The following is a 24320-nucleotide window of genomic DNA, read 5'->3' as shown; positions in this document are numbered from 1 at the left end:
GGCTTCGTATTCGGCCTCATTGTTAGAAGCTGAGAAGTCAAACCGTAGGGCTGCTTGGAGTCGAAGTCCGCTTGGAGATATCATTGCGACCCCCGCTCTGGATCCATTCTCGTTGGAGGCTCCGTCTACAAATACTTTCCACGTTGGGACTGATGGTGTGGGTATGTTTGCGGTAGCTTCGGCTTCATTGCATTCTGTGATGAAATTTGCTAATGCCTGCCCCCTTATGGAAATGCGGGGAATGTAGTGCAGGTAAAATTGTCTTAACTCCATTGCCCATTTGAGGAGTCTTCCGGATGCTTCTGGCTTTTGTAGGACTTGCCGGAGCGGATGGTTGGTCAATACCTTGATTGGGTGAGCTTGAAAGTAGGGTCTCAACTTTCTTGAGGCCATCAGGAGGCAAAAAATTAGTTTTTCAATTACTTTGTATCGCGTCTCCGCTCCTATCATACGCTTGCTGACATAGTACACGGGATGCTGAGTTTTCTCCTCTTCCCGAACTAAGGCCGCGCTAACCGCATTCTCGGAGACGGCCAAGTATAGGAACAAGTCTTCTTCGAGAACGGGCTTTGATAGGATTGGTGGCTTGGCCATGTGCTCTTTTAGTTTTTTGAATGCCTCCTTGCACTCGTCGGACCATTCGAATTTCTGGCACTTCTTCAAGATGTTGAAGAAGGGAATGCATTTGTCTGTGGACCGGGAGATAAAATGGCTCAGGGCAGCAACCTTTCCGGTTAGGCTCTGCACGTCTTTGTGTTTCTTTGGGGAAGGCATGTTCAGGAGAGATTGAATTTTTTCTGGATTTGCCTCAATTGCCCTTTGACTGATGATGAAGCCCAGAAACTTCCCTGACTTAACCCCGAAAGTGCACTTCTTCGGGTTGAGTTTCATTCCGTAACTCCGGACCACTTCAAAGCATTCTTCTAAGTTGTCCGCGTGGCTAGTGCACATTTTTTACTTGACTAGCATGTCGTCCACGTATACCTCCATATTTCGCCCCAGGAGGCCTTTGAACATCTGGTTCACCATTCTTTGATAGGTTGCACTAGCATTTTTCAGTCCGAAAGGCATGACTAGGTAGCAGTATACCCCCTTATCGATTCTGAAGCTAGTGCACTCTTGATCTGCTACGTGCATCTTAATTTGGTTGTAACCAGCGTACGCGTCCATGAAGGACAGTAGCTTGAATCCAGAGGTGGCGTCCACCATCTGGTCGATCCTTGGCAAAGGAAAACAATCCTTTGGGCAGGCTTTGTTTAGATCAGTGAAGTATATACAAACCCGCCAGGTCCCGTTGGGCTTTGGTACCAGTACCGGATTGGCTAGCCATTCCGGGTAGTAGACATCTCGAATCATGCCACTCGTTAGCAGTTTGTCCACCTCTTTTTCTAAGGCTTCAACCTTCATTGAGTCGACGGGACGTCGCTTCTGCTGGACCGGTGGCATGTCCGGGTTGACATTAAGGACATGGGTGATGACGTGGGGACTTATGCCGGTCATGTCTTCTTGGCACCACGCGAAAATGTCTGTGGCGCTCCTCAGTGTCTTTATTATTTTTTCTTTTTCCTCCGGTTCTAGGCTCTTTCCTAGCCGGAGGACTTTGGTGGAGTCGAGGTCGCACACCGACACTTCCTCGACGTCCTCCATTGGTTCTACAATTTTTTCGGATCCCACGCGGGGATCCAACTCGTCTTCTTCCGCCATTTCTGGCTCAATAATTTCTCGGACCATCAAGACGGGTAGGTGGGCAGCAACGTTGTAACACTGCCTGGCCTCCCCTTGGTTTCCTCTCACAGTCCCTACCACAGCTTCTTGAGTGGGGAATTTCAGGCATAAGTGTCGTATTGACGTGACTGCGCCAAAATCTACCAAGGCCGGTCGGCCGAGGATTGCGTTATAAGCTGTTGGGCAGTCCACCACCACAAACGTGCAATACTTGAAAGTGCTTTGGGGTGTGTCCGGGCACAAGGTGACTGAGAGCCTCACTTTTCCCATCGGGATAAGGGTTGTTCCATTAAATCCTGTGAGTTGGGAACCACTTGGTGAAAGATCTCGGTCCGTTAGGCCTATTGCAGTGAAGGCCTCCTTGAATAATATATTCACGGAACTCCCATTGTCGATCAAGACTCTGGCCACGATCTTATTGGCAATGGGAGTCTCTATGACCAAAGGGTCATGGTGAGGAAAACGCACTGTTTTAGCGTCTTCTTCCGTGAATGTAATGGGCTGATCCATTAGTCGGGGCCTTTGAGCTGGGAGTTGAGTAACCTCCCAGACCTCATCGTGTTTCACGGCCCCTGCGTACCGTTTGAGCTCCTTGTGGGTAGTTCCTTCGATGTGGGGTCCTCCCGAGATCATAGCCACTCTCCCGTTGGGTCTTGGTGGCAGGCCGGGAATATGCTGGGCATCTCCAGGGGGAGCAACTGGAGCTAATGCTCCCGCTACACCCCCTGGCGCTCCTTGAGGCAAAATCCCGCCGCCTGACCTGGGTTGAGATGGGGCAATCGGTTCTTGATCCACTCGTAGAGATGTCCCAACTGGATCAAGTTTTCGATCTCGTCTTTGAGATTTCTGCATTCATTGGTGCTGTGCCCAATGTCATTGTGGTACTCGCATCTCTTATTGGGATCCCTTCGGGAGCTATCTTTGTACAGGGGAGGCGGTCTCCGGTAGTGCGTATTTTTCCTAGTAGCAAAATATACACGTTCTTGGGAGTCTGTTAACTCCGTGTATTGGGTATATTTGGGGGTATACCCCCTTTTTTGCCGCTTGTCCTCCGTCCGGTTGCTGCCTTTAGAGGACCTTTTGCTCCGGGAGCCTTGAGAAGGACCGACCAAACTTGCGGCCGGAGTGGAGTGCGTCGGGGCTTGTCCACTTATCCCCGAGGGATTTCCAAAATGGGAAGATGCGGGGGCCAAGGCCTGGCCTTGACTATATCCGGGAGTAGCGGAAAATTGTATGTCGCTCATTGGTGGAGTGGTTGTTGGCAAAGTGCCTGGGAGCTGAGCTCCGGATGCATATCCTGCTATCCCAGTAGGATAGTATCCCCCGTAGGCCACTATTTGGGCCTCTTCCAAGTTGATATATTTCTGGACTCTCTTCTAGAAGTCTTGAAGGTTTGAAGCTCATTCTTGCTGTAACTCATTCCAGAATGGAGTCCCTGTATGGATGCTTGCTTGGAGAAGAGCAAGCTGTTGTCCGTCATCTACTTTCTTGGTTTTTGAGGCTTCTTCCCTGAACCTCTTTATGAAATTCTTCAATGTTTCCGTAGGCAGCTGCTTGATGTTAGTCAAGGTGCTGACCTCTAGATTGACCTTCCTTGCGGCGACAAATTATCTCCGAAAGCTAGTTTGCAACTTATTCCAGCAATCCACGGATCCTGGTTCCAGCTTCTTGAACCACTCTTTCGCGGATCCGCTTAGAGTAAGTGGGAAGCAAAAACATTTGGCAGCATTGCTGACCCTAATGACTGTAATGATTCGGTTGAACCGTGACAGGTGATCGCTTGGATCCGAGTTCTCGGTGTAAGCTGCCATTTCGGGCATCTTAAAATTTTTGGGGAGCTCTGCTTCCAAGATGTGCTTGGCACATGGTTCCCGATCCTCATAGTCAGAGTCGGAGTCGTCGCCTTTTTGTCTCTGGGAGACTCGGGCGATGTCTTTTCGGAGTATGGCAAGTTCTGCCATGATTCCTTCGTTTCACGTTCCCGTGGAGACCGCGGTTCGTACTTCTTTTGGTCCAGGTGATCCCGAAGATCACCATGGTTTCCATTAATCTGATCTCTCAAATCAATGGGGGGGCCTTTCTGGCCCTTTCTTCCTCTCCTCCCGGGCTCTTGGTGAACGGAAACGCTCTTTCAGTCCTCTCGATCTTGAGGGCCAAGACTCCCTTTTTAGAGTTTGCCCCTCTGTGGACCTTTCCCTTTCAGGAAATCTGAGCGGACCTTTTGCGGATCCTGCACCTTTTTCTTCTTCCCGGGAGTGGAAGTGGGGTTTTTCTTTTGGTTCCCTTCAGAGGGATACCTTATAGGGCTAGGTTCCCTAGACTTCTGCCTTTGGGTACTTGGCGAGGATTCCTCTGGTTCCTTTCCAAGTCCAGCAGGGATGGCTTTAGGATGCACGTGGATTCCTGCTGCCTCCATGGCTTTTTGCATGGCCAGCATCACCTCTTGCATCTTTTGGTTTTGCTCTTTTTGGGCTGCGATTTCAGCCTCGTGATCGACAGCTTTTTTTCTTAAGAATACCAGCTCTGAGTAGCTGCCTTCGTCGTAGGCGTCGTACTCGTCGAAGTTTCCTTCATACTCGTTATCAGGGGTTCCTTCTTCTTCCTCATAACCCACATTTGCTCTTGAGGCCATGTCCTCATCATTTGGATCTTGAGCATCTTGAAGAGGGCGAGGTTGACGTGTGCTTCGAGTCTCCACCATTTTTATTTTGTAATGTAGTGTCTACTTTCAGACGCTTCCTTCAGCTCTCAATGAAAGCACCAAAATCTTGACCGAGGTTTTCGGCAACTAATATAATAATAATAATTAAGAAAGCTTTAAGGAATTAAGAGAGAGATTTTTACGTGGTTGGGGCCTTAATGAGCCTTAGTCCACGAGTCTATGTATTTATGATAGTATTTATTACAGAGAATGTTCTTGGTGGACTTTTCCTCCTCTAGTTCTTATGAAACCCAGAATTCTCGACCCCCGCTTTAATGAGTTTGAGGGGTATTTATAGTGTTTTTGTGGGGTGATCCCTAGAATTGAGGTACATGTCTTTCTGTATCTATCAGTAAAGCCACACATTCCCAATGAATATATCATAGGAAATGCACGGTCTAATCCCTAAGCTTTGTAGGGGTTTTATGGATGTAGTCCTTTATCCTTTTTGACTGATGTGAGTCTTCATAAAGTAGTCGTCAATAGGCTCACTAATCATAGCTTAGTAGCTGTAGAGTGGGGGTTGTGCCGTCAGACTTTAAGACATATGGCAGTTTCAATACGCCTCCTCCGATGCAACATTAAATGCAAGATGACTGTTCAGATAGGATTTGACACCTCCCGGAGATGCTTTGTTGCAGTCTTGCTCTCCGGGAGTATATGAGATTGTCATGCCTTCTCCGGGAGGCATGTCTAAGGTTGATCCCTGCGCTTAAGAAGACTTAGCTGAATTATTTAAACGCTAAATCCTTTCCACCTACGTGTCATCGTCCGGTTGGTCCACGTATTTTGGACAAAATCAGGGGCAACAACATGTAACAAAATTTAATAGAATGACCAATTTACAATATTGTGAATAGTTCATAAACTATTTTTAACGGATTAAAAAGTTTAAGAGTACAATAATAAAGTAAAAATCCTAAATAGACATATATCTAACATTAATAGAAGAATGGATCTCCACAAAATGATAAAAAAGAAGATTTGTTTTTGTCTTTTTGTGAATGTTTTTTTTACAATTTTTTTATAATATTTATTTAACAATTTTTTTTATAATATTTTATTTTATTTTGTGCTTTTTTTATAAGTTTGTTTCTTTATTTTTTTAAATTTTGCTTTTTACTTATTTTTGGTAAATAATTTATTTTACTTATTATTGGTACTCTTAATATGCTTACTGCCTTATCGTTAATGTGTTTAATGTCATATCAGTGTAGTCCCATTTTTTTGTACTTTTTTAAATTTGTTTTAATTTTAATTTTTTTAAAATATCTTTTTGTACTTGCTATTAGTATTTTTAATGTACTTAATGTTATATCGGTATGATACTCAATAAGTGGTTTGTAATTTTTTTTGTCTCTTGTATTTTTTTCATTTGTGTGGATGATCTTTGTGTTATTTACTATTATTTTTGGTAAATAATTATTAATTAGTAATTAATTTTTTATGAATATTTTTTGTACCATTTACTATTTTTTTATCTTTTATGTTTTTTTGTTTTATTTTTTAAAAATAATTTTTTGTACTTGTTATTGGTACTCATGTACTTAATGTTATATCGATGTGGTACTTAATAATTGGTTAGTAGTTTTTTTTTTGTCTTTTTTTTTTAATTTTACTTTTTATGAATAACCGTTAGTATTATTTTTTTAGTAAATGATTTTTTCATTATTATTACTATGTGACACTTTAAGGTGTTCAATACCATATTGATCTGGTACTCAATAATTAGTTAGCACTAATATTAATATGTACTGTTTCAAAAAAAACAATATTAATATGTACTTATCTTTAGTAACTTTAATTAGAATTTTAATTTTTTTTACATCTAATCTGCTAATTTAATTAGATATTTTATCTGTTTTTATTTAAATACAATTGATAAAAATAAAAAATATGATCAATCCATTAATTTTAAGGATAGTTACGTGACACGACCACCTAGTGTATATATATATATATATTTGTAATATATATATATATACAACTCGACAGTACTATATATGCAGACCCAGTTGCTTGGTTTCACATGCATTTGCTTATTCATTAATTGGTTTTGTCTTCTTTTCTCTATTTAAGGTTAAGTACTTTTTCACCTTTTTTTTCTCTCTGAATTTTGTTTTCGGGGCATTAATTTGATAATAAAATTACAGCTTTTTCTTTTTTTATTTAAGCTAACTTCTTCATACTCTTTACCCTCATTTGTTTCTTGTCTACTCCTATTCTAGTTAGGGTTTTATTAATCAATTAAGGTTTTGGTGTACCATGGTTGCATGAGCATGATTGTTCAGAGTAATCGAAAAAATGATTACTCAATAATATAAAATTATATATATATATAACTTTCTTATGAGTTTTCTTCATGAAATAATATATGAGTTGTATATTTTTTCATAGTGTTGTGTTTGTTGAGTCTATTATGGATTAAGGATTTGGTCAAAGGGAATAATCTTTCAATTGGTAAGGTTAGGTGTACATATACCAACATAGCTAAATAAAACAACTAAACACATTTTTTACTATAAATTTTACTATATGTAACTATGTATATACATAACATCTTCAATCAACAATAAAGAACACTTTCAAAAAAAAGTAATTGGTAAACCAAGTAAAGGTTCTGGTCAAAGAGCAGAAAAGAAAGATTAAAAAGTACTTGCCTTAAATAAAAAAGACATGAAAAATCAGTACCCTTTCACACAGACAAACACCACAAATAAAAAGGACATTTTCAATGCAATAATCTCATAACAAATAGTCCAATACTCCTTTTGTTTGTAACTACTTAGTTTGATTCATTGGTTATTAGAACTACTTGGTACTAGCTAAAGTGACCATATAGAGAATATTAGAGCATGTATATTAAAGAGTCTCGTATTAATAATGTGTAAAAATTAAATTCTATATATAAAATGCATGAATTATTTCTTTCATTACCAATTGATTTTGAGATGGAACTACATTATGTTTCTCAACATGGTATCAAAAGCCAAATTAAACTTTAACGAGTATTTAATCTAAATCTAAGAACTAGTCCTATAAGACAAGCCAAAAAGAGTCGTTGTGAACCAAAAAAGTCATTTTGATCGAGCCGTCTAAGATTAAAGATCAAACAATAACCACCATCTTGAGAGAGTCTCACATTGATAATATGTGGAAACTAAATATCATACATAAGATGTATGGACTACTCCTTTCATTACCAATTAATTTTGAGATGAATCCTATATTTCTCAACAAAAATATTACTTAAAAATGTAATTTAAAAAAGGCATCTATAAAACAAAAGAGTAATTGGTTATTAGGGGTGTTCATCCGATCCAATTCGCACTTTTTTGGGTCAAACAACATCCAATCATCACTAAGTGCGGATTTCATATTTTGGATCCAATCCGATCCGCGTAAGAGTTTAAATCCAATCCAATCCAATCTGTAATAGTGCGGATTGGATCGGTTATTTTGGATCGGTTATTTTTTTAATAATAAATTATTTAATATTTCATAGAAAAAAATTAAAAAAAGACTATTATTTCTTAATCTCCAATAATAATCTATTTCCATCTCTATTTATATACAAATTAAACCAATATACATATATATCAATGTATATATACTTATTTTTAGATTTACACTAAAATATATATGTATCTAATTACTAAAATAAATAAGCTAGTATATATATATTTAAACTTTATGTGTATGTGTCTATGTTAATAAGAATTGTTTTTCTTGTGTTTTTTATTACAAAATAAATAAAATTCACCAACTCAATGTATTATTAAAAAAATTAAGAAATTAGAACTTTGTAGCTTTTTTTAATTAGTATATATTACATATTATAATTTTTTAAAAATATATATAATTAGGATTGGATTGGATCGGTTACTTTCTGAGGTCAAACAACATCCAATCCGCACAAGTACGGATTTTAGATTTTTCAATCCAATCCAATCCAATCCGCACAAGTGCGGATATCCGCATTTTGCGGATTGAATTAGATCGGATACTTTGTGAACACCCCTATTGATTATTAGAGATGTGTCTTAAATTAATGGCCCTATCAATTACCGATAAACTAAATTTGGTTTACTTGGTGATAGAATTATACAAATCATACATTATACCACCATACAATCACAATGTCCAATTTAATTTACTCTCACAATATCTAAAGTTATAATCCCAGTCCAATGGTTTCAGAAAACAAACTAATTAACTCAGTTAATTACAAGCAATAAGACAATAAATTCAAAGAGTGAGAGAGATGTTGTGTTAATTGATGATGCATTAATGAATTCAATTACTGATTATATCAAACCTCAAAATAAGCTCTGTTCTTCCTCTGAGACCAAGAAAGAGCTTCATCAATTAAACTTTTTGAATTTAAAACATAAACAAACACAAATTATTAAATGTACACAGATTTTCTGAAACCAATATAATTCACTTGAATTTCTTTTTGAATGAATAATTAATTATTATATTTGGTCGTTAGTCCATTGATGAAGCAATTAATGTAGGTGTAGTTACTATGTAAAAACAATTGATCAAAAAAGTTGTAATGTAACTATTAATAATGTTTTGTTTTGTGTCAATGCAAATAATATCATAATAAAATTCTCAATTCAAAAAAATGGTTATTTAAAAAATAAGATGAGGTTTGGTAACAATTTTTTCTTTTAATTTAAAACATAAAAAAGAAAAAAGATAAGTGTGTTATTTAAATTTTATTTTTATTTTTAATTTTTAGGTTGGTTTCTAGTTTAGGGTTGGGTATGAGGCCGAGGTCCTGGGTTCAGGTTTGAGTTCGAAGTCGGGTCCGGGACTAGATCCATGGTTTGAGATACGATCAAGGTTCGTGTTTGGGGGTCGGACTGGAGTCCATGTGATAGTCAATAGTCCCGTGATTCGTAAGAAAAAATATCGGGTAAGTTGTGCAATCTCACTCGCCTGGAGAAAGTCAAGTATGATGATTCCGAGACTGTGTAGGTATGGGACTACACAGTTGAAGAGGGCTTAAATAAATTAATTAGAACCACCTATATCAACAAGATGCATTTTTTTTTTGTAGCCCATCATAAAAGAAATCCATAGTTAAGTGTCCTTGATCTAGGATAATTTCAAATTGGGTGACTTCCTAAAAAAAATTCCTAAGAAGCCAGCGTAAGGAAAAACCACACTAGAATCACTCGTGTTGGTTTGTAGGATCAGACGTTATTCCAGGAAGAAGCCAGAGTGAGACGTACTCATGTATAAGAGATATCATTTTGTGGGTGTAAGGACTCAATGAAGGCTTAAAGCGGGGACGCTACAGTCCAGTACGGGTGTACATCGGTCGATTTGGTCGGGTTATAAAGTATTTTTACCAACCCAATATAAATGTCGGGTTGCAAATATCTAATTGTAACCCGTCCAATGAAAACATAAAAAAAAGTGTAACCCGTCCAATGATTTTCGTCGGTTTGATCGGGTTAACCCGTTTAAACTGATCTTTATTTTTTATTTTTTTTCATTGTTGTTAGTTTTTGGTGTTCAAATAATTGATCTGAAAAAATAAATGTATAGTATATGTCTTTTAAGATTAAAATAGTTATAGTTTAAACTAATGTTAAAAAAATGTTTCAATGAATGAAGAATTTAATTTCAAAAAAAAAAAAACTAATGTTAAAAAATAAATATAAATTGAATAAACATAAAAATATTAAATAATATTTTTCAAAAAATAGAATAAAAAAATCATACTCATATGTAAATTTTAAATTTCAATTTCAATATTCAAATACAATCAAAATTATCAACTATAAATTCTAAATTTCAAATTAAACACTAAAAAATACAAACTTTAAAGGGTAAATATCATTTTGGACTCTCTGTTTTACGAAAGTTACCAATTGGACCCTGTGTTTTGTTAAATGATAAAATGGACCCTGTATTTTCTAAACTAGTACAAATAGGACCTTAAATTGATTTTTTGTCAAAATAAAGTTTAATTATAATCCGATCTAAAAGTGCTATGACAAAACTGTTTACATTTTTTGTATCTGTTCGTATTAAGCATTGTCTTCAAGTTGGTTGTATTAAAAAAAAAGTTGTCAAAAATTAAGCTCAGGGTCCTATTTTTACTATTTTAGAAAATACAGGGTCCATTTTGTCATTTAACAAAACACAGGGTCCAATCTGTAACTTTTGCAAAATACAGGGTCTAAAATGGTATTTACCCAACTTTAAATGTAAAATAGTTCAAATATTGAACATAATTTATACATTATGTTATAAATAATTTTAGTAAAAAGTATGTAAATCGATTTATTTGGTTTAGTCAGGTTATTTGGGCGGGTTAGAAAAATATTCAACCTGCCCAATATATTCATTGGGCAGTTTGAATTTTTCGTAAAGTTATTCGGGTTGTATTTTTTATCGCTTTATACAGTTTGGATTGGGCGGTTTATTCAGGTTAAGCTATTTGTTGATTTTTTTGAACAGCCCTACAGTCTAAGTTCTAGGTTGGAATCGCGTCCAGTTCCAAACTGGGGTCGATGTTCGAGTGAGGTCCGCGTCAGGGTCTGCTTGATAGAAAGTCAGTGAGAGAAAAAAGGGAAATTCTTTATTTAGAGGCAAGAAGGGTCAAAAGAAGAGAGATAATTGGTGTTTGGATGTGCGAGCAATGGAGTTTGGCTAAGCTTTTGTTGATTAAGGGTAGGAGAGAGTGTGGTTGTTTGTGGAAATTAGCTAGGGCTGCAACTAAAATGGAGAAGAGGGCATCGAAATCAGAGGCAGAAGCCATTGTAGTGCGTACAGGAATCATCGAAACTCTTTCAATTTTTCTTGCTTGAACTCGTACTGCACTTACATTGTTTCTCAAATTTGGGATCGAGTTTGAAGCACTTCAATTGGCCTTGGTAATGTAACGTATCAAGTGTGGAAATAATTTTGATATAGTAACTTTATTTCACAACTACATAAAAATAATAAAAAAAAAATTACAAAAATATTGTGTGAAATTTTAAATATGTTTACGAATTTTATGATTTTACTTAAAAAAAAAAAAATACTGATGGTACTTTTGTTATATCATTCACCCAATAATAATACATTAATATAGAAACTTTTTTTCTAATAATAAATAAATTTTTATTTGGCCATGATAACTTTTCTATTTGAAATACATATATTTTTTTAATATTATTTGATCTCCCTTAATAATAAAAGTTTCAAAATTTGTTACAGTAAAACCAATTAGTCATTACAAATATGTAATTATATTAAGAAAATCCATACAAGTTTCAATTGCCTAAGAGCTAAACAAAAACAAAAATTAAGAATAGCCAAAGAGTGATTAATTCTTTCAATCACCATATTATATAAATATTAATTTCCTCATATTGTAGTAACAGCATTTTTATATATATATATACACATATACAGTTATATATAGAGATGTATGTATATTAAGGGAGAGGAGGTGGTTCACCATAGAAAGCATCTGGCTCAAAAGACCTGGCTGAATCATCATTATAGACTCCATGTATGACTCTCATCTCATCATCTTCATAATTTTTAGTTTGAGTAGTCTCATCAATGTTGACCAGAAACATAATGCAGACTAACAATGATAATCCCAAACCAACTAGTGTGTACTTCAATCTACTCAGCACAGGCTTCACCTGTTTTTTTGTTTGGATACAAAGAAAGTACTAAATCACTTCAGAAAATTCTACCTAATCTAATTGGTTTTCTTTGGTTGTATTTAAATCAAACTAATAGCATGTGAATTAAGGAAAAAATTAGACTTACAGAGAATGAACCGAGCAGCCGATCGCGTGCGAGAACTTCAGCAGTCTTAACCCACATCTGCCAGTAAAATTGAATTTTAAGCTTTCACAAAAATGCCAAGAAGTATTAACCCCGAACTATAATCAACATCTATTAAGGTGTTCATCTAATCCAATCAAACCAATTTGGTCAATTTGGATTAAATTCTCATCACCGATAAGTGAAAACAACTACATAATATAGACAATTTGCCACAAAAATAAGAGATTTGACATATTTTGCACCAGAAATAGTCTCAATACATTCATTAGAATAAAAGATAGTAACAAAAGCTTTATTGTTTTATTGGGAGAGCACTTAATTTGATTTGTCATCTCTCTCTTGGTTCAAAATCACATAATTTACAACAGCAAATCAACTTAGGATGCCAATCAATACCACTCAAAAAGAAAGCCATTGCTAAACAAACTCGATCGACATTATCGAATTCAAATTTCGCCTCAGTTAATGAGTGTAAGGACATGAGGAGAACAATAAGAAATGAGAATTAAGAGATTTGGATCCAAACAAAGCATACAGTAGTGTGTTCAACTCAAATGACAAAACATATATAGTTTGATGATGTGATTCATACCTGACCATCATACCACCCTGTCTCTTCATCTGAAAATCACATAAGATTAAAGCACCCTTATCAATTACAGATTAGTAGGCAATGAACTTGGTTTACTTTCTCGAGAAAATGCAAATCCAATTCATACATACAATTACCTAATAATAATTAGCTCAAATATTCAATCACATAATTTGTACTTATTTTTCTTAACATTCTTTTGTATTTTTTTTTTCTTATAGAAGTATCATAGAAAACCCAATACAATTTTCATTTTCCCAGCAACCAAACAGCAAACTAAACACATCAAAATATAAACAAACAAACACAAAAAAACAAAAGAAAGAAAGAATACATATCACTATGTATATAATTTGCTCACAAAATCTAAAGTTCTGATCTTTTGAATGAAGACAGAACTTGTTAGATATATTCAAAACCCCAATTCACATCCTCTTCACAAACCCTAACCCTAGATTCTCCACCCCAATTTTCCCAGAAAAATCTAACAAAGTTTTTCCCAGCAACCAAGCAAAGCAAACATAAGTAATTAAGTTAAAATCACAAAAAAAAAAAAAAAAAAAAAAAACCAATACAAATTCATTTTCCCAGCAACCAAACAGTAAGCTAACACATCAAAATATAAACAAGCAAAGATATATATATATATATAGTAATATACATACATACATTCAACAGTGGCACTAAGCAATCGATTGCCCACATAAGCCCAACCAAGATACATCCTAACAACAGCAAGAGTAACCACAATAAGCCCACTTGACACAACGCAGAGCAACCGCTTCACTGGTTCGGAATTAGGTCCAACGGCGCCGGACCAGGCGACGGGGAGTCCGATAAGGAGAGCAAAAGAGGCTCCTGTGACAGCCAATCGAGAGCAATACTCGACGAAATCTCCGGAGGCCCATGAGAAGGGGAAAGAGGTGGATAGGGTTTGGTACTCGTTTATGGGTTGCTGATCTAATGGAACAGGACAATTGGTTTCGCTTCCATTTCTGGAATAGGAGAAGGGTGTTTTGGGGAGTTGTAATCTTGAGTTGCCATGGAAATTGGGGTTGAGATATCTAGGGTTAGGGTTTGTGGAGGGAAATGTGAATTTGGGTTTTGGAGGTAAGTGTAGGAGAAGTGTTGAGGAGATGGCTATGGCCATGGCTTTGCTTGACTTGGCTTTGCTTGACTCACTTCAATTTCAATTTTTTAAGATTTTATTATTATTATTATTATTATTATTATTATTATTATTATTATTATTATTATATCAATTTTTAAGATTTTATTCTTCTTATTATTAAAGTAAATATTTTTGGGTGATTCGACAATGCACTCCCTTAAAAGTGATGTATTGATTCACCCTTGACTTGTTTCGGTATTCAAAAGAACTTTTTAGTCTAATTCTTTTTTCTACGTTATAGCTATATAAGATAACTTACAAAATTTTGAGAAATTCAAAATTATTTACAATATAGAAAATAATATTCAAACAGTCTATTTTACACGCGTATAAAATAAAATAGTCACAGGTGCAACACACTGTTTGAACGTAATTTTTGGCGTGTTAAACTTTTCTAAATTTGTTAAAATTTTGCAGGATGTCTTAAATAACTATAACGTACATGACCATGAAAAAAAAATTTGACTAAAAAATTATTTCGGGTACTAAAACAGATAAGGGTGCATCAATGTATCCATTTTAAGGGGGTGCATTGTAGAATTTCCCAATATTATTTATTGGGTAAGTTTACAGGACAATTTTGTATTTCGGTAGACTCTTAATCTTTTCAAGAAAGCACTTTAGTTCAATTTTTTTATAATCGTGGATGTTATAGTTATCTAAGTCTATAAATTTTTTAAAAATTTCAAGTAGTTTACAATAACAAAAATAAGTAATTATTTAAACATTATTTTTGATATTGTTAACTATTCAAAATTTTCTAGATGCCGAAATAAATAGAGGGTCTACCAAGATTCTACTACAGAAATTACTCTGTATTTTCTAAAATAGTACTAAATAGTACCCCTAAATTAATTTGTTGTCAAAATAAAACTTAATAATAACTCGATCTAAAAGTGTTAACAAAATTAGTTATGTTTTCTGTATATATTCCTTCTAAGAATTATCTTCAAGTTGGTTAAAAAAAAAAAACTGTCAAAAATTAAACTTGAAATCTTATGTATACTATTTTAGAAAATTTTATTATTTAATAAAATAAATGGTCTAATCAATAACTTTTATAAAATAAAATCCAAAATAATATTAACTCTTATTATTATAAAAGTTTTAATGAGTTAAATTAAATATATTAGTCAAATTTAATAAATAACAAAATGAAAAATGACCTAAAAAAAAAAGGAGTTATTTGCACTAAGGTATCTTTACTTGTTTTTTTTTTAATTTAATTCAGAAACCTATTTATATTATTTTAATATTTAAATATCTTTACTAAAGTATTACTATTTAAAACCTTAAAGTTTTTAACACTACACTAAGCGCTTCACACTTGGTTAGTAATTTCTCATATTATTTATTAAAACAAAATGTGTAAGTTGAAGACTGAAGGCTAAGTATGCTCTCAAAATTGATGTTGCATGTCCTATTACATAGAGTGAAGGTTGTCCAGTAGCTTGATATTCTCTACGGGGATGTTTACTCAGACTGTCAAACTCTTATTCAGGCATTTCACAAAAAACATACTCTGTCTTGATCTACGTCTTCTTTGGCGAAACTGTTAAACCCGCTAGATAGCACTAATTGTAATATTGTCTAGATATCTAGAGTAACTAATGGCAATGCTCTTGCGCTTGCAAAATAGGGGTTTATATTAATATTTGTTCTTGTTCTTGTCATCTCTCGCAATATTTGGCTACCTTAGCATTTATCTTTTCATAAATATGAGCTATGACTATGAGATAAGAAAATCAATTAATTTGGGGTGAATTATCCATATGCACACAAACAACATGTAGCTAAAAATCAGCCAATTCTTGTGTTTTCCTTTTGAGAAGGTAAACCAACTAATCCTTGTGATTAATTACTTTGCCTAATGCCTACTACACACTATATAATAACCCCTTTTACTTCTTCAATCTCTCTCTACATACATAATTTTCACTCCTCATAATACTACTCATATAGTTTGAGTAAATAAATGTTTGAGAAGAAAAACATTGTTAAGGAGAAAGAATATAACAATCTATACTATAAGATGGGGAGTCTAAAGAAAGATGCAAGTAATGGAATTAGCTATTTTCAGATGCCACTTCACTACCCGAGGTACACCAAGAAGGATTACCAAGACATGCCCGAGTGGAAGCTCGATCGCCTTCTCAACGAGTATGGCTTGCCAACTCACGGCGACTTAGCTTACAAGAGGGATTTCGCCATAGGCGCTTTTCTTTGGCCGAGTTTTCGCCCAGAACACAAGACTTCTTCTTCTCCAAGTTATCATAGCTTCAATGATACTTCTCTTCTTGATAAGAAAGTTCAGTAACTATTCTAGAGAATAAAGATAACCTTATATCTAGTATATGTTTATAGTATGTTCTAACATTTTCATCACAACTTTTGTGATTTTTTCTTTTTTGCTTTAACAAGACAGCTTTTGTGAAATATATAATAGATTAGAGATAATGTTTTACTTAATAAAAATATTAAGTCAAATTAAAATACTAGTCTTTATGTGGTTTTTATTTATCAATGTTTCAACAATTGACATCATTTATTTTTTATCAAGGATCATAAATTATTTCAGTCACCCATGAGAATTAAAACTATTTAATAATTTCTATATTTTCTCTAATCTATCCTTTTGGAAAAAATAAGATTATACCAGTAAAAAAGAAAAAAAAAAACAATTTAGTAACATCCTAAAATAAACATAGCATACTCATCATTATCACACAGAAAAATACATGACTTCCAACAATTTTAAGAATAGCCCTTCAAAAATATTTAAGCAACCAAAAATCAATAAATTTGAAAAAATGAAAAAAAAAATAAATAAAAAAAGAATAAAACAGCAATGGAAGCTTTTTTGTTGCATAATTTCTTTGTTTCAAATTCTCATTTTTTTGGGGTATTTTTTTTTTAATTCTTCACAATAATCTGCAGAGATCACATGTTTACAATTCCCTAACTAGATCTCTACAGATACACAATAACAAATTTATTGTTTGTTTCTTTTCATCTTTTTTTCTTTTTCTTTTTTTTTTCCTTTTTTTCAAAAGAAAATTTTCTTACACTTGGATTGATGTACCATACTACCTTGGTACCTCACTACTAAGATAAGTTGTACTAGTTTTCTTTCTAGTAAAGACTAAAAATCTTCAATAGAAGGGATTAGGCTATGCTCAGCCCCCACTTTGAATGAGCCTAACACTTCCCAATCCAATTCAACTTTCTTTCTTCTTTTTTTTTCCTTCTTTTTCTTTTGTATTGAAGGAAAATTAACTAATCAAACCCCTAACTCTTCGAGCATAGGGGGACAAATCCTTTTTTTTTTTCTTTACTTTTATTTATCGGTTGTTCGGTTGTTTACTTATTAGAGTTTTTTCTCTCAACAAGATGTTGGAGACGCCGGAGACGAACCATGAGCTGTGAGAATGATGGTCTTAAGTTCGGATCTCTGCACAAAGAAAGAAGCAAAGTTCAATTTACTACAAACATTGTAGAACATGGTTTATTATAGAACAAACAAACTAGCTTATGTGCCCCGAGTAATTTTTTTTTTGTTCGAAAACTAGAATCCCCGCCTAACCCTACAAAATTTGGAAACCAGAAAACTATAGCAATTGCTATGTAATCCTGAATTTTTCCCAGGTTGTCGACACTTCTAAAACAAGGTCCCATTAGATGGTTTCAACTACTCACTTGTGGAATCCTAACATCATGCTATTATTACACTAATTTGCTAGTCAAAACCATAAGTAGAAGTTAGAAATAATAACTTACCTTTCCCAACAATCACGGATTATCTGGGCTAATTCTGGATCAACCTCTTCTGGAATTTCTAGACGCCTATTCTGGAATCCGACAGCTCCAACAACCTGCATCGGGTTCAATCCTTTCCATGGAATACAAGCAGTGGTCAATTCCCATAATATCACGCCAAAACTGTACACATCACACCTGCAAGCAAATAACACTTGCATGTTATAAAAGAAGCCTACATCGAGTAACAATTTCGGGTACAAAGACAACATCTTAAAAAGGGGCATACTTTTCATTGGCTGGTTCGTTCCTTAACACCTCTGGTGCCATCCATTCAGGCTGAAATCCACAACAATAATATTCAGAAAGATACGATAATATACCTATCGGTTTGAATTACATGAGATTTTAGAAGTATATTACCGTTCCAGCAGTGGACTTTGACGACAGAAAAGTGTGGTGCTTCATGCGCGACAAACCAAAATCACAAACCTGAAAAGGAGAAACCAACAGATTTAAGGAAATATACCCAAATAATAAGGAAATTGTACCAACTAAATAATGAAATGAAATGCTAATTTCGGTCACCTTAACAACCCAATTTTTATCAACTAGGAGATTTGGAGACTTCAAATCTCGATGAACAATTGTAGGATGGCTGGTGTGCAAGTAATTCATTCCCTTGGCCTACAAAATGAAAGCCAAAGGTATCCATCAGAAAACTTTACATAGAGAAATAAATAAATAAACAGAAAAATTAAAATTAAAATTATTTACCACATCCAGCGCCATTTTCATTCTTCTCTTTTCGTCAAGTTGCGGGTTAGGACGATGCAGTAGTTTAAATAAACTCCCCCTGTGTACCAATGGATAACATGAGAAGAGATAATTTTAATTATAATATTATATAGATAATCATCTCGGCGAAAATCACCATATATTGACTGATTTCTTTCACCTATAGTCCTATGTGCTAATAAACGAAAGCTAAGCCAGAATGGCAGATTAATTTGAAATTTAAATTTAACTAACTGATAGTAAATTTAAAGCATACAAGATGAAAGCTTGACAAGGAAAATCACCTGGGAAGGAACTCAGTCAGTATAGAGAAATGCGGGGACCGAGTAACTGCTCCCATGAAAAGGACTACATTTGGATGTCTGAGTCTCAACATGATTTCAACCTATGGTGCCAACATCAAGTAAGATTAACATGATGAGGTGTTTGTATATATGTGTACACAAACATAGGAAAAGAAAATAAAAAATAAAATAAAAAAGTTGCATAATAAAACGTTAATTACTACTTACTTCACTTCTAAACTGAAGTAATGCCTCCCCAGAAAAATCTTGATTTAAAAACTTCTTCACAGCAACTTCCTGTCATGGGAAAAGGCAAGACAGGCTATAAACGATTTCAAAATGTAAGCACCATGAAAAGTTAAATTCCGATTCAATCAAAATGAGTACTGTATCAGAACTTGACAATTCACAATTATTTTCTTAGGAGAATGGGTGGACAGTTCACACTATTAGAAGGAGAGTGACAAAACATTTTAGCAGAAGTATCCCCAAGGAGTAGATTTTGACAGAGGAAATCGAAACGAAAATTTGAAAGATGCTGAAAGCATGAAAGACAGTAGTGAATAATGAAAGTTTGAAAACACAAACAAAAAATTGTCACTGAGACCACCAAAGACTTACAAACATGTTCAATTGCTGAATATATTGATATTTGCTGTCTCCTTGGAGGTACTACAATAATATAACACTCTCATGTTGCTTCTAGAGTTAAAAAAAACAATCATGAACAAAGTAATAAAAGATGACTAACTTAGTCAAAAGATACTTACAGTGCCATTCCAATCACCATGATAAACCTCTCCATATGAACCTACATGATAGAATATTATCATGTGAGATAAGACTCTTAATGGATAAAGCATATGAACTTTAGCAAGCAGCAATATAGCATTCTAATCACACATTCTGCTCACAAACAAAAAGAGTGACTGACAGAAATGGACCGAACCCAACTTTGTTTTACAAAATAAAACTACAAACAGTTGGGCAAATAAAAACTTCATGTTTAATACTACCCAATAATTCAGCCGCCTCTTCATCTTTCATTATTCAGCAAAATCAAAAACAATTTCTAATTTTCTAGGCATGCCAAGGACTGCTTGAATAACCATACTGGACAGAAACCACTGGCATAAAATTTCTCCAAGAAATACCAAACAAATATTTATATTTTATATACATTGGTAGAAAGGGGGAAAAAAGTCAGTTCTCTACTACAACAGCATCAAGAGATCGGTCACAGGCTTTAGCCTGAATAGTGACCAACCCCTGCCTCCATTGTTGATGTTGAGAGTTTAAATACCCCAACTCACTTGTCAAAAGAAAAGAAGGAAACATACACGAACAACAACAACAACAACAACAACAAATAACAGTAGCCAAAACTTTTCTTTAGTCATAATTTATCAATGAATCCTAATAGTCTCGAGAAAAGGAATCCTTACCAATACCAATTCGCTCACCAATCCGAAGATCCTCCCACTGAATTTCCCACTCTGGAGCTTCCCCGAGAACAGCATTGATTCTCTCATTTTCAGAGTCAGAACACAATCGACTTGTGGCCGTTTCCATTCCTTTAGCTGCAGATACCTTTCCCAAATCAAATTTATTTGTATCCTGGGAGAACTTCTTTCTATCACTAAAATAGGCAGTATCAACATGTCTTCGAAAAGAGTTAGCTTCGAAAGGAAAGGCATGCTCATTAACTTGCTCCTCTCGCAGAGCACTTGGGTATTGTCTTGGTGGGTTAACAGGAACCATAGCTACACTTAAAGAATCAGTCTGGATAGGTTCGTCAATATTATTAGCAGCAAACATGTATCCCTGGTCAGTGGCATCGGATGTCAGGGGAAGTTTAGACATAATATCCAGTTCATTTTGTTTCTGAGCAAAACCTTCAGCAGCTTGTTTTTGAACTATATCGCTATCAATATAGCTTGGGCAATCCCCTTCAGAAATGGGCACAAGAGACTGTTCCTGGTATGAAAACAAGTTATCCTGGTGATATTGAACCCCATCAACCACAATTCTTCGATCTCCCATTCTGTCTTCATCAACATCCTGTGGTATATCCGAAAACAAATCGGGAGGAGGTGTTGCTCCACTTTCTAACAAGACAGCATGTAGTTTCTGTGCAAATTCTGGGTCTTTTGCAGCACTGATAACATACTTTGATACATTCTTGACTCTCTTCTTTTGTGCAGAAGATGCTTTTCCACCAGCAACCAAGGAACTCTGACCTGATCTCTGGGGTGATGGAAAGTACTTTGCAAATTCATTTTCACATCTCTCATTTTGATTTTCTTCAACCAAACGCCTTGCATCCTCTGTTGCCTGAGTGTCCAAAAATAATGCTTCATCTGATCTTGAACTCCCATCTTTTGACAGTGGTGTTTCAACTCCTTCATCATGCAACATTCTCAGACCCGTGGGCATTACAGTGACATCTGCTAAGCTCCTTATATCAAGGAACGAACTAGGAAGCTGACTACTGGGTACCTCCGCAGGTATCAGGGTGCCCGGAGCACCCATAAGATCAATGATGAATTCACTGCATGGAATAGTAAATCAGCTACACATACAGCTCTACAATATTTAACATCTCTGATATCTAACTTTGCTAAGAAAGAAAAAAAATGTGCATGAAAGATCACACACTTAATCATATGCTTAAATAAGCTGCACAACATGCTAGTCAAAATGTAAACGAAATAAGAAAGCCAGTTGATTCATGTTATCAACAAAAAGTGTCATTTTAAACTTTAATCAAGTTAGTAGCATTTACCTTCCATCTTCAATTTTAATCAAGTTCACAGCTCCATCATCGGTACCGGTGTAGTAACTTCCTTTGACCAGCATACATGGAAGATTTATCCTATCAGCTAGGACCTGGCACCAGAAATATAACTAATTACAAATTATTGCACCTCATAACAAACAAAATAGGAAATGGGCAAGCAAGATTTGAGACAAAGTGACAAGAATTTGAAACTATTTTGACACTGATATAAATTTATAAACAGACTAAGTTGAAATCTGGCACAACCTTAAAGAGCAAGGCCCTGTGGCGTGATAGTCCAAAATCAAGACGTCCAATGGGAAGTATAATAGTTTTTAAAGTATTCCGTAACTCATTCCTCCGCATGGTCCATTTTCTAGTCATATCATCAGCATCACCAACCGGACCACCCATTTTATCCACAACAATGTCAGCAATTTTCTGTATCAATCCACTAAAAATTAGACCATGGTCAGAACCTTGACACTCCAATGATATATCAGATGCCCTTTTCTCAAGCTGTCGTAGTTCAGAATCCAACATTCGGTTAACCAAAATTACTTCATAATCAACATTATCTGAAACAGATAGTACTTGGAGATCAGCCAATAATGGCATCCTTCCTTGGGCAAGTGAGTTTGAAGAAACAGTATATACGTCATAAAACCCATCCACCACTTTCTCAGTGTAATTTACAACATTATAGCTCTGCATTAGATAAACATGGAAAATCAGTTAAGAACGGAAATATTATCAAAAAACATGCAGCTAGTCAATTGCAGACCAATATAGCACGGCATCAGTACTAGTATACTAAATAAGATGATCCAAACATGGAACCTGGACTAGAAAGGCAATTCTCATTTCTCAAAGTCAATCTTAATCTAACTTCAGGTCTTGAGAAGGGAGTAAGTACACATTCAAGTAAATTAAATTGCCTAAAGAATCAAAATTGATACCAATATCCATAATAATAATAAACAGCTCAGGACAAAAGCAACTACTAGTCACTCAATACTAGTATACTAAATAAGATGACCCCAAACATGTAACCTGGACTAGAAAGACGATTCTCAAAGTCAAACTTAATCTAAAGTGAATTAAATACCCAATTTTGTATAATTAGAATTGCCTAAAGAATCAAACTTGATGCCAATATCCAGAATAATTATTCTATTCATCACTAGGTTTCAACTCCGACATTACTTACACATAGACATATGAATGAACCAGATAATTAACAGCATTGATTTAAGAAAATGATACAATTCCACTCATAAATTCTCCATTCTCATAGACCGATTCATACTTAGCTAGCCCATTTCCAAGTACAATTGCAACACAATTTCTTCAAAAACAATAATTGAGAAAGAGAAAATTACCCAATAATGAAGCGAAAGAATATCGACGCGGCCTTTATTATCAGAAACCGCAGCCGAACAACCCAAACTAATCCGCTTCGCGGCATCGATCTGAGCCGACTCAGGATCCTCACGCGAATCGGGATCGGAAGCACTAATCGCTAAAGCCAACTGCACCTGAAACTCCTCCTCCAAGAAATTAAAATCCACACACTCACCACCACCACCACCACCGCCACCGCTACCACTACCACTACCACCATCAACAACCGTACGATCACCAATCGAAGAATCAACGACTCCGATTCTCCCCACCATTGTAGCCGAACTAGAAGTCGAAGGAATCGAAGCCGAACTAGAACTCTGATTCGAAATCGGAGTAGTAACAGGTCTCGTAGTCTCACCCAATCTTTGGTGTTGCTGCTCATTGATACCACCGCCTCCGATGTGGAGCTTCCTCAGTAGATGCTTCATTTTCGACATCGATCATCAATCAATCAATTCAAAGATTCTCTCCTCTTCTTCCTCCTCCGTCGACCACCACCACCACCAAAACCAAACTCCTTAACCTACGCCACTACTGACTAAAGCAGATTCGCTTAACCTGCGCACACCTTCTTCTTCTTCAAGCTAACACACCACTTTAGAGAGAGAAAGAATATAGAGAGAGAAAGAGAGAGAGTTAAATTAACCGCTCAACCATTCCCTCCAATAATCCCAAAAGATTAATTATGATTAATTAAAATTAAAATGGATTATTTCTCTTAATAACCATTTTTTTTTCTTTCAATAGAGTCAAACACTCTTCTTCTCCTTTCTCTTTTACTGCAAATGAAATTTTAAAACACGCTTTATATTATACCCCTTCTTCCATGGTTGCACCACCACTGTAAGCTTATCGTGGTCTTCATTTGATCTCCGCCGTTTATTTTCTATTCTTTCTAATCAAATATAACTCGCTTGATCTCTACCGTTCATTTTGTTAAGATTTTAATTTTATGATCCCGTACTTGGAATTTTTTAAAAATTTATTTAGTGTCAAAATAGATAGAAGATTTATCGAAACATCTCCCTTAATTAGGGATGCACACGGAGCGGGAAACTAGCGGGGAGTGCTCTCCCGTCCCCATCCCCATTAAAGATTTTAATCCCCATCCCTGCCCCATCCCCGCTTATTCCCCATCGGGGACGGGGCGGGGAATCCCCTATTGTAAAAATAAAATTTATTTTAAAAATTTAAATGTATAAAATTATTAAATTACAAAAAAGATAAAATATTACATATTATTTTCTATTCAATATAGTAATTATTATACAAAAATAAAACTTCAAAAATTG

The 24320-nt window shown here is 35.2% G+C and overlaps 2 protein-coding genes across 3 annotated transcripts; both read right to left on the bottom strand.

The window, feature by feature from the left end:
• Positions 1-11748: 11748 nt before the first annotated feature.
• LOC115707102 (uncharacterized protein ycf36) lies at positions 11749-14062 on the bottom strand. Its single transcript, XM_030634952.2, has 4 exons — positions 13503-14062; positions 12834-12862; positions 12221-12277; positions 11749-12090 (listed from the first exon to the last, which is right to left on the bottom strand). The coding sequence occupies exons 1-4, from the start codon at positions 13981-13983 to the stop codon at positions 11875-11877; spliced, it is 783 nt and encodes a 260-aa protein (XP_030490812.2). The 5' UTR covers positions 13984-14062; the 3' UTR covers positions 11749-11874.
• A 1864-nt stretch (positions 14063-15926) lies between these two features.
• LOC115707089 (probable serine/threonine-protein kinase SIS8) lies at positions 15927-23820 on the bottom strand. Of its 2 annotated transcripts, XM_030634935.2 has the most exons (14): positions 23004-23820; positions 21889-22329; positions 21628-21731; positions 20288-21393; positions 19613-19653; positions 19464-19514; positions 19071-19139; positions 18843-18943; positions 18538-18616; positions 18349-18447; positions 18184-18252; positions 18050-18099; positions 17782-17958; positions 15927-17455 (listed from the first exon to the last, which is right to left on the bottom strand). In XM_030634935.2, the coding sequence occupies exons 1-14, from the start codon at positions 23463-23465 to the stop codon at positions 17365-17367; spliced, it is 2940 nt and encodes a 979-aa protein (XP_030490795.2). In that variant the 5' UTR covers positions 23466-23820; the 3' UTR covers positions 15927-17364. The 2 variants fall into 2 exon arrangements, with proteins under 2 accessions (XP_030490795.2, XP_030490801.2); XM_030634941.2 differs by lacking the exon at positions 19464-19514 and having other exon boundaries at positions 23004-23819.
• Between the last annotated feature and the right edge of the window lie 500 nt (positions 23821-24320).

The sequence above is a fragment of the Cannabis sativa genome, chromosome X (assembly GCF_029168945.1).
Source record: "Cannabis sativa cultivar Pink pepper isolate KNU-18-1 chromosome X, ASM2916894v1, whole genome shotgun sequence".
In the NCBI taxonomy this organism is placed as follows: Eukaryota; Viridiplantae; Streptophyta; class Magnoliopsida; order Rosales; family Cannabaceae; genus Cannabis; species Cannabis sativa.
This window is presented reverse-complemented; position numbering and strand designations above follow the sequence as displayed.